This window comes from Cydia amplana, chromosome Z (assembly GCF_948474715.1).
Source record: "Cydia amplana chromosome Z, ilCydAmpl1.1, whole genome shotgun sequence".
NCBI classification, from domain to species: domain Eukaryota; kingdom Metazoa; phylum Arthropoda; class Insecta; order Lepidoptera; family Tortricidae; genus Cydia; species Cydia amplana.
The window spans coordinates 18,677,264-18,694,191 of record NC_086096.1 but is presented as its reverse complement, the minus strand read 5'-3'; the positions used below and the strand labels follow the sequence as shown (position 1 = coordinate 18,694,191).

Below are 16,928 nucleotides of genomic sequence, written 5' to 3'. Positions count from 1 at the left end.
GTTTCAACAGTATAGTTCTTATAGTTTCGGAGAAAAGTGGCTGTGACATACGGACGGACAGACAGACGGACAGACAGACAGACAGACATGACGAATCTATAAGGGTTCCGTTTTTTGCCATTTGGCTACGGAACCCTAAAAAGGACCTACTACCGTTTGTACCTCTTTGGCAGCTTCATCTGCTTTTTCGTTACCGTGGATTCCTTTGTGGCTTGGAATCCACGATAACTGTACTTCTAAATTTAACAAGTGGCAAGAAAAAAGAGCTTCTTTAATTAGGCAAATTATAGGGGCTTTTGAGCAATTTTTGATAGAATTACAGGTAATGGCCTGAATCGAGCTTAAACTATCAGAAAAGATTACCGATTTGGGCACCTTGAGTTCTATTATATATTTAACTGCTTTCAAAATGGCTACGCATTCTCCGGTGAAGATAGAGCAAACTGAGGGAAGTTGAAATTTGCGGGTTGTCATCAAATTATCATGAATGAAGGCACATCCAACTAAACTTTAGATTTTGAAGCATCCATTTTGAAACCCCTTATAAACCGTAAACAATTTGAAAGAATAACATATTAACATCATAACATAAATTGACAACAGATTTTAAGCTTTTTTTTAATCATAGACAATTGGTGAACACACACACCTACCGCACCCATACCGCACCGCTCCGCGACCTTGGTGCGCCGCACCCATAGGTGAGAGCGAGAAACAGATATCTTTTTCTCACTTGCGCCGTGACCTTGGTGCGGTGCGGTAGTGTGTAAGGGCTTTAACACAAAGTATGTCGCATGGGATTTGTCGCATGGTCTATGGAGCCCATTAAACGACCAAGTTGCCATCAAAAATAAGAAATTAATAATGACAACCCTGCCGTCAAAATGTCACTGATTTAATTTTCAATTTCGCTTGGTAGTTGTTTCTTGTTTTTTTATTTCTGACTGGGTGCAGTTACCGAGTTTAACATAGAAATATGAAGGTTTTTTTCACGCTGCCGGTTCGGTTAGGCTGATAATTTGCCCGGAACTACCAATTTTTGCTTTATTTCCTCGGATAGAAAGCCATTGCGATGGCAGAACTTGAGTCTTTGAACCCCGACAGTCGTGTCGGAACCATTGGGTATATTAGTAAGCTTGATGTGGAATTGAATATAAAGAAGGAGGTTGAGATAAGGGTCAAGCCCGAGCCACACGAATGCGTGACGTGCTCGAGCCGGGGCCGCGACGGACTTGATATCTACAACAGTAATACGGCTTCCGGCATCTCATTGTACGACTTCCTATACAAGTTCACACGCGTAGACCTCTCCGCAGCCGAAAATTGCCCCAAATATATGTGTAAGTCTTGTTTTGAACTTATTAATGTCTTGGAAGCTGCAGAACTAGAATATCTAAAGCTCAAGCAAGCCTTTGACGACATTCTTAGCAGAAATCCTTTATTTGACACAACATCCCATCCTGTTGAACTCGGCGCAGTAAAGACAGAAGTTTTTGATGAAATCTATAATACAAGGAATAGAGATCTAGGACCTGACTCTGAAGATGAACCACTTGCAATCACTAAAAAGAAGAGACACCGAAAACCTGAAAAAACAAAAAAGAAGCTTTCAAAAAATGCACCTAAAAGAAAGCCAAAGAATGCAGACAACATTGAAAGGTCTGTCTCTACATTTTATTATGAACTTAATGTGTAAATTTAACCTTTCAGTTCAAATCAGCCACTGTTTAAAAGTTTTTATTTGTGTACTTTCCAAGGCTCTGAAATACGCCCGTCATTTTGAAAACGAATCATAATTTACGATCCGTTTACGAGTCGAAAATGTTCGTTTACGGTCTATGGATGTCAGAGTAATGTTTTCAAAATGACGGGCGTTTTTCCAAGCCTTGAAAATTAACATTTTTAAGATGTAATGCATCTAGAAATGTTAAGTTATGCTTGAAATGTTATGCCATTGCCAATTTTACCATGCCCAAGCAGCAATGCTGTGTGGGTTGTGTGGGCTATCATGAACATACATCGGGGTTTCATGTGTGGAAATGTTTTACACTAGTCAAAAAGTAGGTGAAAACTAAAAAACAATATTATTTTAACATTTCTAAGCACATTTGGAGCTTACTACTTATTTTTACTTCATACTTTGGTAATTATTTTACAATAAACTAAGTTATAAATACATAAAATCATTCCCACACCAAAGACCACGATCTATGATCATGGACTAGTATACAGTGTGGAAAGATAAGTCGGGCCCTGGAGGGAAACTACCTTAAATCCTTAAGCTGGCTCATTTTACTTAATGGAGACATTCCTTTATTTTTAAAAAGAAACAAAACTGCATTCAAAGTATTTTTCTTTTTTTCTTCAATTTGGCTTGTCTAAAAAAATCTTGAGTACTAAATATTACATTTTATGGATTTTTTGTACGACAGACGAGTTTAAGACCTAATGTTTCTTGGAGAAATGTTATCATTAACATTAACTGTATCGACTAGTAGAATAAAATTGCGAGTTTTTATTTTTTGGAATTTTTAGTCGGTTCGAGTCCCGGGTGAGGCAAGCGAGTTTATTAAAATCTTTGAATGCAGTTTTGTTTCTTTTTAAAAATAAAGGAATGTCTCCTTTAAGTAAAATGAGCCAGCTTACGGATTTAAGGTAGTTTCCCTCCAGGGCCCGACTTATCTTTCCACACTGTATATGATGTTTTCTTTGTATTTAAGTATTTATTGTATATCATATACATTGTTTTGCTTGCTTTTAGTTGGCAGTGCAATGTGTGTGGTAAGAAAGGAGATACTGGTGGTATTATTGCGGAGGCAGCCCACAAGTTGACTGTTCACAGCTTGGTTGCAACCGCAGCCCCTAGCCTCGAGAATGTTAAGAGAGAAGATTCAACAGATGGGTAATTATTTATTTAATATATTGCAAATTTTTATGGTGTGATATTCATAATACTTAACAAAGTTATATTTAAACTCAAACTGTTGTTATGTAACTATTTAGTTGTGTTTCAAATGAGTGACATTACTTACTTTATAATGTTGTCATTATGTATACAGGATGGAAAGATAAGTCGGGCCCTGGAGGGAAACTACCTTAAATCCTTAAGCTGGCTCATTTTACTTAAAGGAGACATTCCTTTATTTTTAAAAAGAAACAAAACTGCATTCAAAGATTTTCTAAAACTCGCTTGCCTCGCCCGAGACTCGAACCGACTAAAAATTCCAAAAAATAAAAACTCGCAATTTTATTCTACTAGTCGATACAGTGATAACATTTCTCCAAGAAACATTAGGTTTTAAACTCGTCTGTCGTACAAAATATCCATAAAATCTAATATTTAGTACTCAAGATTTTTTTAGACAAGCCAAATTGAAGAAAAAAAAGAAAAATACGTTGAATGCAGTTTTGTTTCTTTTTAAAAATAAAGGAATGTCTCCTTTAAGTAAAATGAGCCAGCTTAAGGATTTAAGGTAGTTTCCCTAAAGGGCCCGACTTATCTTTCCACCCTGTATATTAGGGATATAACAACTAGTCCAGTCCCTGCCACCCAGGTCCCGTTCGGTTCGGCTCTTTTTGATTTACGAATAATGTGATATTTTAAGAAATGTCAGCCAATATTTATTATCCATTTCTCAAATACACTACAGGAACATTCATTCATTTTATTTATATGGAATTCATGACTAATATAATTGCTCAAGGTTTTCAACGTGTCAAGTGACCCACGAAAACTATAGTTTAAATTATTGACGGCTTTCCTATACGGCTTGTCTGGTGTTCTCCTCTACAGTATACAGGTCGCATTTTCAACCGATTATTGTGAAACTTTGTGAACAAGTTCGATAGTTACTCAGAATTTATTGTCTATTCTGTTTTTGGATTTTTTAAATGTTGGAGTCATAGGGTGGGCGAGGTTCACAGCGCTCTGACAGTGGCTACTAGTCATATGAAAGTCAGCTAGTTATATTGCCGTAGTGAAGATAATATTTCATAACTGGCTACAATTACAATCGTAATATTACAGTATCGTCGTAAGTACTCTTCTTTTTATTGTAATGTGTATTTTTTCAGGTGATTTAAAATGTCAACCTGACAAATCACAGGTCTCTTAAGGTGCAGTTGGTTTAGAAAGCGGATTTAAAAAAGTCATAGCGCTTGTTTGGATCACAATACGGGTGCCATAAATTTAATTAGCAATCATGAGGCCTTTCTCTAGGGACTTTAGCGATTAGAATAATTCGTTTTTGGCTTTCGCTTCCAGTGAAAGCATATAACTGGAAACCGCCTTTGGGAACATTACCGTTCAAATTCTCGGGCCAAATTAGCACACATACACAATTACGCCTACATTTAAATAAGACGATACGTTTACAGAGCCTGTCTCTATTACACTAACGTACACAGCTAAGTGTAGATGAAATGCATATAATGTCAATAACTACCAATCAGCGACATTAATCCGCTAATAACCTTCTTGCTGTACGTACTGGCCGCTGAGAATTCGCGGTTCATATTTGATTAGAATATGACTTGGACAGGGATAGGTTTATGCCATACATTGAAGAACCAGTCAAATAATTCACGTATAATAATTTAATGCAGATTAAAAGATAACTAGTTAAAATGTTGTTATGAAATTAAATGACAGACTAACTCAACATAATTAAATATTCATTGTTGTAGGTATAAATGTATTCCGCTATAATAAGTATTTTGTATATTTTATTATCAATCTGTATGGCAGTGCGAAGTCACGTTCAGAGCCCGTACCATGAGTCACTGACAGTGTCAAAACTGACATTTACGCTATCGAGAACGTAATTTACTTTCTATACATCTCGTTTGCACTAATATGCGAGTACGAGCGAGATGTATAGAAAGTAAATTACGTTCTCGACGGCGTTTGTCAGTGCCAAACTGATGGTAGCCGTACTGGTATAGTCTGTCCGTTTTTCTAAGATCAAGTACGCCATAGTAAATGTATGGCGAACTTGATCTTAGAAATCGGACAGGCTATACAGCCTGCAAAATTTACATGGGTAGGTACACGAATCGGGTCAAAAACATTTGAACAGGCGGAGTCACAATAAATCCCCACTTTCAGTTCCAATGGAAATATTTTATATGTATATAGCCGGTCAAGCAAGTTTGTCAGTAGAAAAAGGCGCATAATTACAATTTTGTATGGGACCATAACCGTTCGCGCGCTTACATTTTCTAAATTCGCCGCTCTTTTCTACTGACGGAAATGGCTTGAGAGAGAACCTACATATATGTGACAGTAGAGGGTGGATTAAAATGATCAACATTTTGAGATAATGTGTGTATTTGTTAAATTAATTCAGTGAAAGCGTGATAGAAAAAAATGTATCTACATATAGGAGACCGGATATGATTATCTCACGGGTTATCTCATGAATAGAACATTATATATCTTGCCAGGCATCCACTCAATTTCATGTCTCTCTAATTGGACAGCTTTTTTCCATAGTTCTCTGCGAATAGCATATTGTGGGAATTTGAATGGAAAGTAATGTAAAATGACAATACCAAATTTGATTATTAATTTGAAATAACTAGGTAGTTTTTTTATAGCTCCATCTCATGAAATAAAAAAGGAAAATACAAATCTGTAAGAAGGAATTTATTACTACATTTATAATTACAGTGGAATCCGTTTATTATGACTCCGCTTATACTGACCAACCGCTTACTATGACGCAATTACTGTGCGAAGTTTGGTTTTCATATGAAATTCTTTGTGGCAAAGTCGGATAAGATAACTTCGACCTATAAATACTATTTTTATGGAATTATGTCCGGTTATACTGACAAATTCGCTGGTTTTCGTGGCCGGCCCCACATCTTTCCCTGCGAGGACGTCTGTGGCGTTTAAATTGTTTTAGTTTTTACTCTCGGTGAAAGTTGATAATTGGTATAAGGTTAATAAAACTCATCTCTCACAAAATTGTTTGAGATTAATTTGGAAAAAATAAAATAAAAAGTTTATCAACTATGCTTTATATGACATCCGCTTAGTATGACATGTTTGTTACTTCCCTTCAATGTCATTATAAGCGGATTCTACTGTATATAGAAAATACCTAAACCAATCATAAGTTAATAAAATAGTCTACTTCATTTGGCATAAAACCATCCCTATTATCCTCGCAATTTAAAAAGTCGTATGTTGTTATGAAAGTCGTATGCAGTTGTTACGTTTTAGCTTAGCACGGTAGTATTGAAAAAATGTCGTCATGTTTATTCCAAATTTTACTGAAGTTATCTGTTTACTCCAAGTGAAAAGTGATTCCACTGTCCTTGATATGAACTAAAACAACTTCTGCACCACTTCACGACATATGAAGACATTTTTAATTACAAAAAAACGTAGTTTTTATAAACCAATTTAGCCATCCGTCACTGACTGTCATCTCGGCCGCACTGAAGTTGCCAATCGAACACTCTGTAAGCACCGCCTACAATCGAATACTTTACGTTGGGTCATAATTAAGCGGACAGAATACTTCCATGGTTTATATGCGTTCACTGTTCGCTTCATAGAGCAAAATTACGAACATAGGTCTTTAATGCACTTTAAAAAATTCTAATAAATTTTGCACCAAAGCTAAACATATGAAATATGAAAATTATTTCTAATAAAGGAGCAACATTATGCTTGATGGGAACTCGGCGATTATTATTTTTATTTTTAAAAACATATAAACTTATTTTACACTGCTACTGCAACAAAGGGATCGTTTTGCCCATGAATTAGGGAGCTTGGCATTGAAAAGTGTAAATACTGTTTGCCTCATACACATCTAACACATATGGTTTGGTTATACATATAAAGTCAGCAACAGCAACCATAAAGTTGTAGATTGTGACTGATTAGGCGTTTCAAAATATTTAATAGATTTATTCTTAGGTTTTTTCTTTTAATAAGTACTTTAATAAACCATGTACTAATTTTCCAGAACACACAGTCCAGATTACAGCAACGGTTTTGATACTGCTAGTGACAGTTTGTTCAAAATTGAAATGGGCGATTTCGAGGACGATGATGATGACAGCGACAACTATATTCCGGATGACATTAGCACAGCCGAGGTGCCTCGTAAAAGATCGAGAATACTGTCTTCAAAGAAGAGAAAACGACGCGAGGACAAAGTCATGCATCAGTGTGATCAGTGTGATTTGAAATACTCATCTATGGGTAAGTAATTTTTAATTTTATGTTTGTATAAATGAATAACATGATCTATTCTGTCTTTTGAGTTTTTCAACTTTAAAAAAGCGGCCAAGTGCGAGTCGGACTCGCCCATGAAGGGTTCCGTATTTAGGCGATTTATGACGTATAAAAAAAAACTACTTACTAGAACTCGTTCAAACCAATTTTCGGTGGAAGTTTACATGGTAATGTACATCATATATTTTTTTTAGTTTTATCATTCTCTTATTTTAGAAGTTACAGGGGGGGGGACACACATTTTACCACTTTGGAAGTGTCTCTCGCGCAAACTATTCAGTTTAGAAAAAAATGATATTAGAAACCTCAATATCATTTTTGAAGACCTATCCATAGATACCCCACACGTATGGGTTTGATGAAAAAAAAGAATTTGAGTTTCAGTTCTAAGTATGGGGAACCCCAAAAATTTATTGTTTTTTTTTTATTTTTGTGTGAAAATCTTAATGCGGTTCACAGAATACATCTACTTACCAAGTTTCAACAGTATAGTTCTTATAGTTTCGGAGAAAAGTGGCTGTGACATACGGACGGACAGACAGACGGACAGACGGACAGACAGACAGACAGACATGACGAATCTATAAGGGTTCCGTTTTTTGCCATTTGGCTACGGAACCCTAAAAACCATATGCCCAAGGCGTCAAAGTTATGTTAAGTTTTAAGGACTTTCATCACCTTCTCACTTTAGCACTGTGGGTCTAAGGATAGAGTTGCATTCTCATTATTTAGTTTGCTGTTGATACTGTTGGTAAGTCGAGATAGTTTCTTTTGTAGTGTAAAACCCTTTACATATTGTATATTTTGCGGCTTGCTCAAGAATTTAGAGCCGGCAAAGTGAGGAAACAGAAAACCGGTCGTGTTTTAATTTATCGCAACTCGCTACGAATTTCCTTTTTTTCTCACTTATATCGTAATGTAGTATTGTGTATCTGTGTGCAGTGAGGCTCCAGCAGCACAAGCGGAAGCACGACGACTCGAAGCCACCGTACATCTGCGAGGTTTGCGGTGCTCACTACAAGCACAAGCGCGCATGTGATATACATGTCGCTCTTCATAAAGGTAACTAAGTATTAACTATTGATTTCGTTACAATGGTGTATTGTTGTCTTTATTAAAAGCAAATAATTTGTCATTTTGTGCCACGTTTTTGTTTTCATAGTTCACTATTTATATATGTACAGTGGGCCAAGAAAGTGGTCTACCAGTTTTGACAAAAGTTTCTCCGAGATCTAACGATCGCTAAGGTTGACAATTGTCACTGACATTCATGTCAAATCGACCTTGTTGTCTCATGACGTTCAAACGAACCTCAACCGTAGGGTGGTAGACTACATTCTTGGCCCACTGTACAGTCAAACCTGAGTAAGTAATAATTGAAATTACCTATACCGCAAACTATAGAGACAAAGATTGGTGCAAGATAAAAAAAATTTTTTTCTTTATTTTGCGGGGTTAGAAATGCTCTAGACCCGGGGTGATCTAGATTACGTTACGTTCGTACTGGTACTGAGACTTGAATACTTCAACAAAATAAATGCCCCTTATAATGTGTGCTCATTTTAAAAGGAAAAAAAGCTGGTTAAATTTCATTTTAGGTATCAGCGACTGGAAATGTGAAGAATGTAATAAGCTCTTCCCATCTAAAGGTGCACTGCATAGACACAATAATATACACACCGGGAAACCCAATTATCAGGTAAGCCAATTTACAATATCTATCTATACATAGCAACAATACAAATTATTAACAGTTTTTTTACGTTTAAGCAACCTAGTCAACCCAGCAAATCCCTCTATGAACCTGTAAACGGGCAGCAACGCGCATGAGATCAGCGGCTTCGGTATCCTCTTAGCATCAGGATTTGTTCTTAAATTCTAGAAGTTACATTAAAATCCTTTTACCGCCGGCAGCTCAACTGGCTTTCCATCCGTCGTCGTAGGTTCTTCCGGATCCTTTGTATCCTATTTTCGATCCTGTTTGAGCCTTCTGCTCCGGGATATCTCAAAAGTAAATTCGTGTTCCACACTCCGCGCCCAGGAGGTGAGCTGCGTACCTCCCGCATTCTCAAACTGACCATACCTTCTCACCGTACTGGTTTCATGACTCATTCTTTCGCCGTCCAGGCTAGCCGTCTTTGGAATTCACTCCCTCTAAATATTAGACAAGCTACTAGTAAGTTTTCTTTCAAGCGGATGTTACGTAAGCATTTGCTAAAGCAAGAGTTCGAATAATATCCATCATTATTATATTTATAGTATGTATTTTATAAATATGTGGTAGTTTATATATATTTTATTTATTTATGTAATTTATAAGTATAGTTTGCTTTTTTTAACTCACTCAATATATTTTCTCTCTCTGCACCAATTGAAGGTATCTCTGTTTGGCCCTATGGTTGACTGGTAGAGAATGCCATTTGGCATTAAGTCCGCCATTTGTACATTGTTGTATATATTTTGTGCAATAAAGTTTAAATAAATTAATAAAATAAAGATAGTGCTATAATATGGCACCATTAAGGATCATGAAGAAACAAATTAAATTTTAATGATTACCAGTTTTTTACCTCAGCAACGACATCTTTTCAATTTACACACAAAACTGCGTGTTTTTTTGTACGACACAACTGGACATAGACTAAAATGTTGCTTTAATCATTACTTGCTTAAAAAACTTACGTTCTGATCTCCTCCAGCAGTTCCACTTCATAAAATATCAGTTTATTGAATGCAAATATTTGTTGATGCAAACACAAAGATCGCTACATGTATGTGTATAAAACTGGAAGAGTTCCCTTGAGACCTCATGGATCCCATCCCATCCCAGAATTGGACAAACTGGAAGTATATATACTCCACTGGAAGTAAGTGCCGAAATATACAGTAAACCGTGAGTTTGTCACGTTTCAGTGCGACCTGTGCGGCAAGTCTTTCATCCACACGTCGTCGTTCAAGATGCACAAGCTCTCGCACTCGGGGGTGAAGCCGCACGCGTGCGACGTGTGCGGGCTGGCGCTCATGACGCGCTCGCACCTCAAGCGGCACAAGCGAGTGCACAGCGGCGAGAAGCGCCACGAGTGCCCCATCTGCGGGAAACGCTTCTCCGAGAGGTAACAAGCACTTATTTATTTCACAATCAGACACATTGCTTTCGGAAGCCCCGAAAGGTAGCCAGAGATGGGCAAAGTTTATTCGAATGACGAATAACGAATAAGAATAACAAAATTTATCGCGAATGACGAATAAAAATGTCGAATGATTATTCTTATTTGAATAAATTATTCGTCGAATAATTTATCCGCGAATAATTTATTCGTCGAATGAATTGCCACGAATAATTTGTTTATTCGAATACCTTATTAATTTTTCATGGTTTAGAAAGATTGGCAACTGTAAAGTGCAATGCAACTACAAAAATAGTAACTGTAAATATAAATGCGTTGTGAGATTCGCTCTGAAGCAAACAACTGCTAAGAAAATTTGGTGTCACACTCTTTTATTAAACTATCTCTTTCTAGGTCAGGCCAGAAAGTTACTAACTTTGTGTGTGAGTAATTCATTGTTCACGCTAGTCTTTTTTTATTATACTACCTGGATTTAGCTTTTAACCCTTAACAATCTTTAACTTCTGAACAAATATACAGTAAAAGAACACGTCATATGAAACGTGCTATTATTCGTGTTGTTTATTTGAATGGGATAAGCTAAAAAACTTAAATATTCTTCATGGATTTATTCGAATGAAATAACGAATAAATCATTCGTCATTTGAAAAGTGTTCGAATGATTCATCCGCGGATGAATTAATCGCGAATGAATCATCCGCGGATGAATTATTCGCGAATGAATCATCCGCGAATAAAAAAGTCGTGAATTATTGTTTATTCGAATGATTATTCCGATAAAAGTTTATTCGAATGATGCCCATCTCTGAAGGTAGCAAGCACGTCTTTGACAATAATGTCCAAAAGGTCAGATGGGGTAAGAAGATAAACACTGGGGCAAAAGTAACATTTGTAGGGAATCCTCATACTGTTACTCTTGCTCCGAATATAATAAACTATGTATTACCCCATATGACCTTAACCCATAGTGATATTAAACAAAAAAAAAACTTAAATTATCTGGTCATGACTATACACTTGTGCACTTTAGGCCCAAACACCCATGAGCCCCATTTAGCCCAAACTCTGTTAGGATACATCGTTTTATTACGGAGTTTCAGACTATTTTAAAATCTACGTGGGCAACTGAAAAATAATCTACCTAACTAAAAATACGAGTAAAAGACACTTTTATGTAACTTTTCATTTCATGTTCAGTATAATCGCCTAGTTAGTGAAATGCATTTATCTTACCTTTACCTTTAAACGAGCAATTCTTGTATATTTATTTACATATATATTTCGGGGATCTTGGAAACGGCTCTAACGATTTCGATGTAATTTGCTCTATGAGGGTTCTCAGGGGCAAAAAATCGATCTAGCTAGGTTTTATCTCTGGGAAAATGGGCATTTTTGAGTTTTTATATGTTTTCCGAGCTTTGCTCGGTCTCCCAGATATTTACATTTATCAAATATTAATATTAGGTCGCGAAATAATTATTTTGTCTTTTGGTCATAAAGTCTGCAGATAATAACACTGCAGCGTTTAGTCGTCGGATATCTTTCATTAGAGAGTAAATAGTCGTATGGGACTTAGTATGGACTTGGTGGTCAATGGTATCGAAACCTATCTCTCATAGCAAATTTCTCAAACAGTTCGAAATTCTTTTGCTTAATTTATCTCGACTCCTTTTTTTTTGTCGCATCTCTTTAATTGGTGCATTTTGTTAAAATAATTAGAAAAATTCCTTCTGTATCTAAAACCATACGTGGTCGACAGTTGAACTTCAAATTCCTGAGGAAGTTTTACCTTTTTGAACTTCCACTGTAAATATTCTCGTTTACTGTCGGGATCCCAGTGTCGAAACCAGGTCTCATCACAAGTCATCAGGTCATCTATCTTGAAATAATGTCTTCCTTTTACCCACGACTCATATCCAAAAAAACTCTTCACAACATCAGAGTCGTCTGTCCTTGTCAAACGCCGTTAACTTCCGTGGCATCACTGCGCTCACCTCGGGCATGTTCACATGTACATGAATTATTTTTTAAGTACTATTTCTTTATTAATGCTCACATTTCTGGCTATCTCCCACTCCTTCGTCCGTGGGTTTTCTAATAATATTTGCTTACTTTGGTTACATTTTCGACGGCGCAAATCGATATTTCCATTATTTAGGAGCGTTAATCTTTCACTTCTTAATTAGAATTGCTTGGAGTAAAACATTATTTTTTCTTGCAAATATTCGAGAAATCACAGACAAATGATATACAAAAATAGAAGCGAGTGCCAAAAATAAAATAAAAATAACCAACTACGGATGCATTTCAGTCAGTATTTTATGCCCATATATTTTTTACCATGATTATTTTTTAGCTGCCCTTCGTATATCAGTGCACTTTCCCCTATCACTGTAGTGACCGTAATACACTCGAGAGCAATAGTTTCGGGTCACTAGCATTTACTTGAATATGTATGTATGTATGTATGTCACTTTATTGCACATAAACAGGTTTACATAAAACGGACAAAAACAAAACAAAAATAAGAATGTAAAAAATAAAAAATGAAAATAAGAATATGAGCTCGAAAACGAATAAAGGTAGCGTATTGAAATTGAAACAAATTTAACCTTATAGCCAATTTAATGTTACTAATATAAAATACATTACATTTATTAATGATAGTTTATTTATTTAGTAAAAACCGATAATGTAAAAATGGCTTACAAAACCAAAATTTAAAAAAAATATTGAACTTTTTATATTTACATGTAGTTATGATACATTTTAGTACTAAGTCCAATTTAGGATTACCCCCATGTTCTTCCCGCACAGAACTGCAATGCGATTCGGCATGCTGGTACACCATGTTTCTAGAACACTGTTGGGGAATGTTCTCCCATTCCTCTACTATTGTATCTTTCAACTCACGAAGCGTAATTGAAGGAGAGTCTCGTTGCCTTACAACCAAGCCAAGGCCGTCCCGGGCATTCTCGATTGGGTTTATGTCGGGGCTACGTGCTGGCCCCTCCATGGGACGAATACCTACGTCATCCAGGTAGTTTTGCACTACTCGATCAATATGGTAACGGGCGTTATCGTGCATAAAAATAGCATCCTACATTTTTTCAACAGCTCATGGTGACATTCTTATATTTATGTCCGCTATTCGCCAGTTTCAAATTTTATACGTTTTTTCCGACAATTTTCCGAAACGATTGCATAAAAATCGCATTCTCACCGAGTATTGCCATAAATGGGCCGAGGTGCTCATTTAGGAATTGTTCTTGGTATCTTCCGCCATTCAGAGTACCATTTTCAATCAGTACTAGCTGTGTTCGGCTTTCCGCAGAAATCCCATCCCACACGTGTATGGAACCACCACCTTTTCTTCGATTCAGGCTCGCATTCTGTACACCTTTACCCATCCGTCATGTCCATACATGACATTTGACCAATCTTCCATCGTCCAATCCAAGTGTCCGCATGCATAAATTCGTCTTGCTGTACGACAAACACATTTTATGACAAAACAAAAGTAAAAACAGTTGCAAAAATTACAAGTTCGAATTGAAAAATAGCGATCATTCTAAAAAAACATGCCATTACTAGTTTTTATACGTGTAATTAAGGATTATTAATATCTATAATGTTCAATTTATTAGTTGTTACAATACGCCAGCTTCGTTTTCACGATAAGATATTAAAGTAAATGCTAGTGACCCGAAACTATTGCTCTCGAGTGTAGTACTATTATTAGACACCTTATCAAACAAAACGTACTATTTTGAACACATATTACTCATATTTATAGACGGAGATTTTAATCGTAGGTACTAGTCGTTGAGGAGTTCCGCTGGTTTTCATAAAGTTATTTTCGTCAACGAATCAACCATTTGAACATTTCAAACTTTAAATGCTTAACTTGTTAACAGAAATAATACTACATATATATTATGTATATAGCTATTTAGGTATAACAGCTGTAATGTGAACGAAATAAACACAAATTAAAACATTTTCATAGAAAATAATTAAATAGACCTTTAATGTGATGGACAAAATAATATTTTTTTATACAGTCAACAGCAAAATTTGCTAAGCAGGCAAGGTATTCAAAATGAACTCAACGCTGCTTAATTCTTATGAAAATAAAAGCGTTTGTACATCATTTAGAACACCTCACCCGCTTAATTATATCTGCTGTCGACTGTACATATAACTACATACAAAATCCCACTTCTTGAATAATCATTCAAACACTTCATTCATGAATAAAAAACTTGTACCACATTTATTTGCTTTTAAATACAGACAATAAGAACCAAGAAACATAAATATAAACATTGGTAATTATTATTTGCTTTGGGGATATAAATGATAGTAATATAACTGGCAGAAACACGAATTATATGTACTTGATCTAAGATTTTGTGTTCTATGGTTTCGTTCTGCTTAGTTCTATCAGTGATGCTCATTTTCGAGGCACGCTTTCAACAAGTGATTGTAGTGATGTAAAATATTCAGGGTCGGTTTGGTCAGCTTTTGTCAGTGCACTGAAGTAGGAATCGTCAAATGTACCTACTTATTTGTTATATTAATTTTGTTACGTCGGGTTGAATTAGGGCGATTGTGGTATGTGGCATCCATTTGATGCATTTGTTGTGAGCTTCGGCTCATTATCTTGCTGAAAATCTTAAACTTTCGGCCCTTCAATGAATACTTCGAAATTGCATTTATCAGTCGACAATACTGATTATAAAAACTTCAAAGGTCACCCTTTTCAAGGCAAGTAGGTAATGCTTTTTCGCAATTAAACTGATCCTGTCCTACGTTTTTTCAACAGCTCAAGGTGACATTCTTATTTAAATGTAAGTCCACTATTCGCCAATGTCTTATTTTTTTACGTTTTTTACGACAATTTTCCGAAAGGATTGCGAATATCGGTAGAAATCTGTTTTTCCAACATCTTGAGGATTATAATAATACTTACATGAAAATGACAAAAAAATCGTAAAATACATTGAAATGATTAAAATGGTTAAGAGTGGCACAAGTATTTTGTGGTTCGTTTCTTCGCTCCCTTATGTTCCCTTTCTCGTTCACACACACTCACTGTTTATTTATTGCACTTATATTTCATTTATATTCTCACAAGGAAAAAAGCGTATTTTGTTCTTGATTGACATATTTATCATTTGTTTTCAATTTTGACATATTTATCATTCGGTATATTTCGTTGCGTAGGTGTACTTAATTAATTACTTGTTGGTAGTAAAGAATAAGGTCAATATTGCAAAAAAAACAAAGGAATGGGTATTCTTTGTTATCTGTACCTAGCTAAGGGGCCATACACAATATAGACAAATAAAACTAGCATTTTATAAAATATTATCTAAAAACTAAAACTTGAACTTGTAGACATTTATAAAACTAGCATTTTATAAAATATTATCTAAAAACTATAAATTCACAGTATTCACACTGTTTGTGAGACTCCAACTGGACGACCCTCAGGAGGAAGAGGATATTGCTTTTTATTTTATGAATAGTATACGAGTAGATTATTTAAATGTGCTACACGTTTGTATAAAGTCAACACCTGGTGGAGTTCATTAAAGTTGGTACATAGTTTTATAAAGAAAAATATTTTGTGTGTAAGAAAATATATTTTTAAGAGTTTGATTTATTTTGTTCATCACTGTAATTTTATTATTGTGTGGTGTAGTTTCGATTGAAGGACTTCTTTCTTCTTTATGAATCCTGTTATTAGTACTGCCCTTCGACAAAAATGGGATTTATCCTTAAGTTATGATTTATTTTTTCAAAACACTTTAAGAAATGATTTATAAAACCCATTTGTCCAACTTAAACTAAATATAATTGCACTATACTAAGGACACAGGTGTTGGGTATATGTACAATTGTACAGTCAAGGTATTAAATATCGGCAAAGTGCTAAAAATATGTACACACTACCTTAATGTATGTAATTTTGGCACTTTACCCGTGTAGATAATGAATACCCTGACTGCACCCGTGTTTTAAATATTGACTTTATTTGTGTTAAGTTAGAAAATGAAGTAGGTTGGTGCTAAACATCTGTTTAGTCCACAACTGGTTGCGTAAGTTTATTCTACTAAGGAGCGTAGCAAAAAAAAAAAGCAGACAACTACAACATCGTGTTTTAAATTTAATAGTATGGTACTGCATTGAGACTCGGATATAATTATTTATATTTTTTTAACTCAAGAAATGTTGGTTGTTTATTGCGCGACATGTGTCTATCCACTACTATACCTATTCCTGATCTGTGGGGTTAGTACGAGTGCGTCGCGTCAGTATTTCGCGCACGAGATGACTACCCGTCCGTTTTCTCGAGTGATAAAATCTAAGTCTAGCAAAGATATATACTTCAGAGTGAAATCGTCTATCGAACTTTCTTTTTAAAGCTTTTTTTTTAGGTTTTACATGACCACTACTTCTTCATCTTCTTCTCCTTGTCCTTTTCCCATTATTTGGAATCGGCTCTCCAGGTTATAACCAGGAGTTATGTTTCGCCA

General features: G+C 35.6%; 1 protein-coding gene and 1 long non-coding RNA gene across 2 annotated transcripts in view; both read left to right on the top strand.

Annotated features, from left to right (window-relative positions):
* The window catches only part of LOC134660854 (uncharacterized), an 848,341-nt gene that overhangs the window by 307,198 nt on the left and 524,215 nt on the right, over nucleotides 1-16,928 (top strand). The window lies entirely within an intron of this gene.
* Nucleotides 914-16,928, top strand: part of LOC134660814 (zinc finger protein 37 homolog) — a 37,727-nt gene continuing 21,712 nt past the window's right edge. Inside the window, exons 1-6 of the mRNA XM_063516621.1 lie at nucleotides 914-1,659; nucleotides 2,762-2,902; nucleotides 6,984-7,222; nucleotides 8,198-8,317; nucleotides 8,854-8,954; nucleotides 10,169-10,368. Coding sequence (XP_063372691.1) covers nucleotides 1,073-1,659; nucleotides 2,762-2,902; nucleotides 6,984-7,222; nucleotides 8,198-8,317; nucleotides 8,854-8,954; nucleotides 10,169-10,368 — 1,388 coding nt within the window. The 5' untranslated portion in view covers nucleotides 914-1,072. The remainder of the gene's footprint in view (nucleotides 1,660-2,761; nucleotides 2,903-6,983; nucleotides 7,223-8,197; nucleotides 8,318-8,853; nucleotides 8,955-10,168; nucleotides 10,369-16,928) is intronic.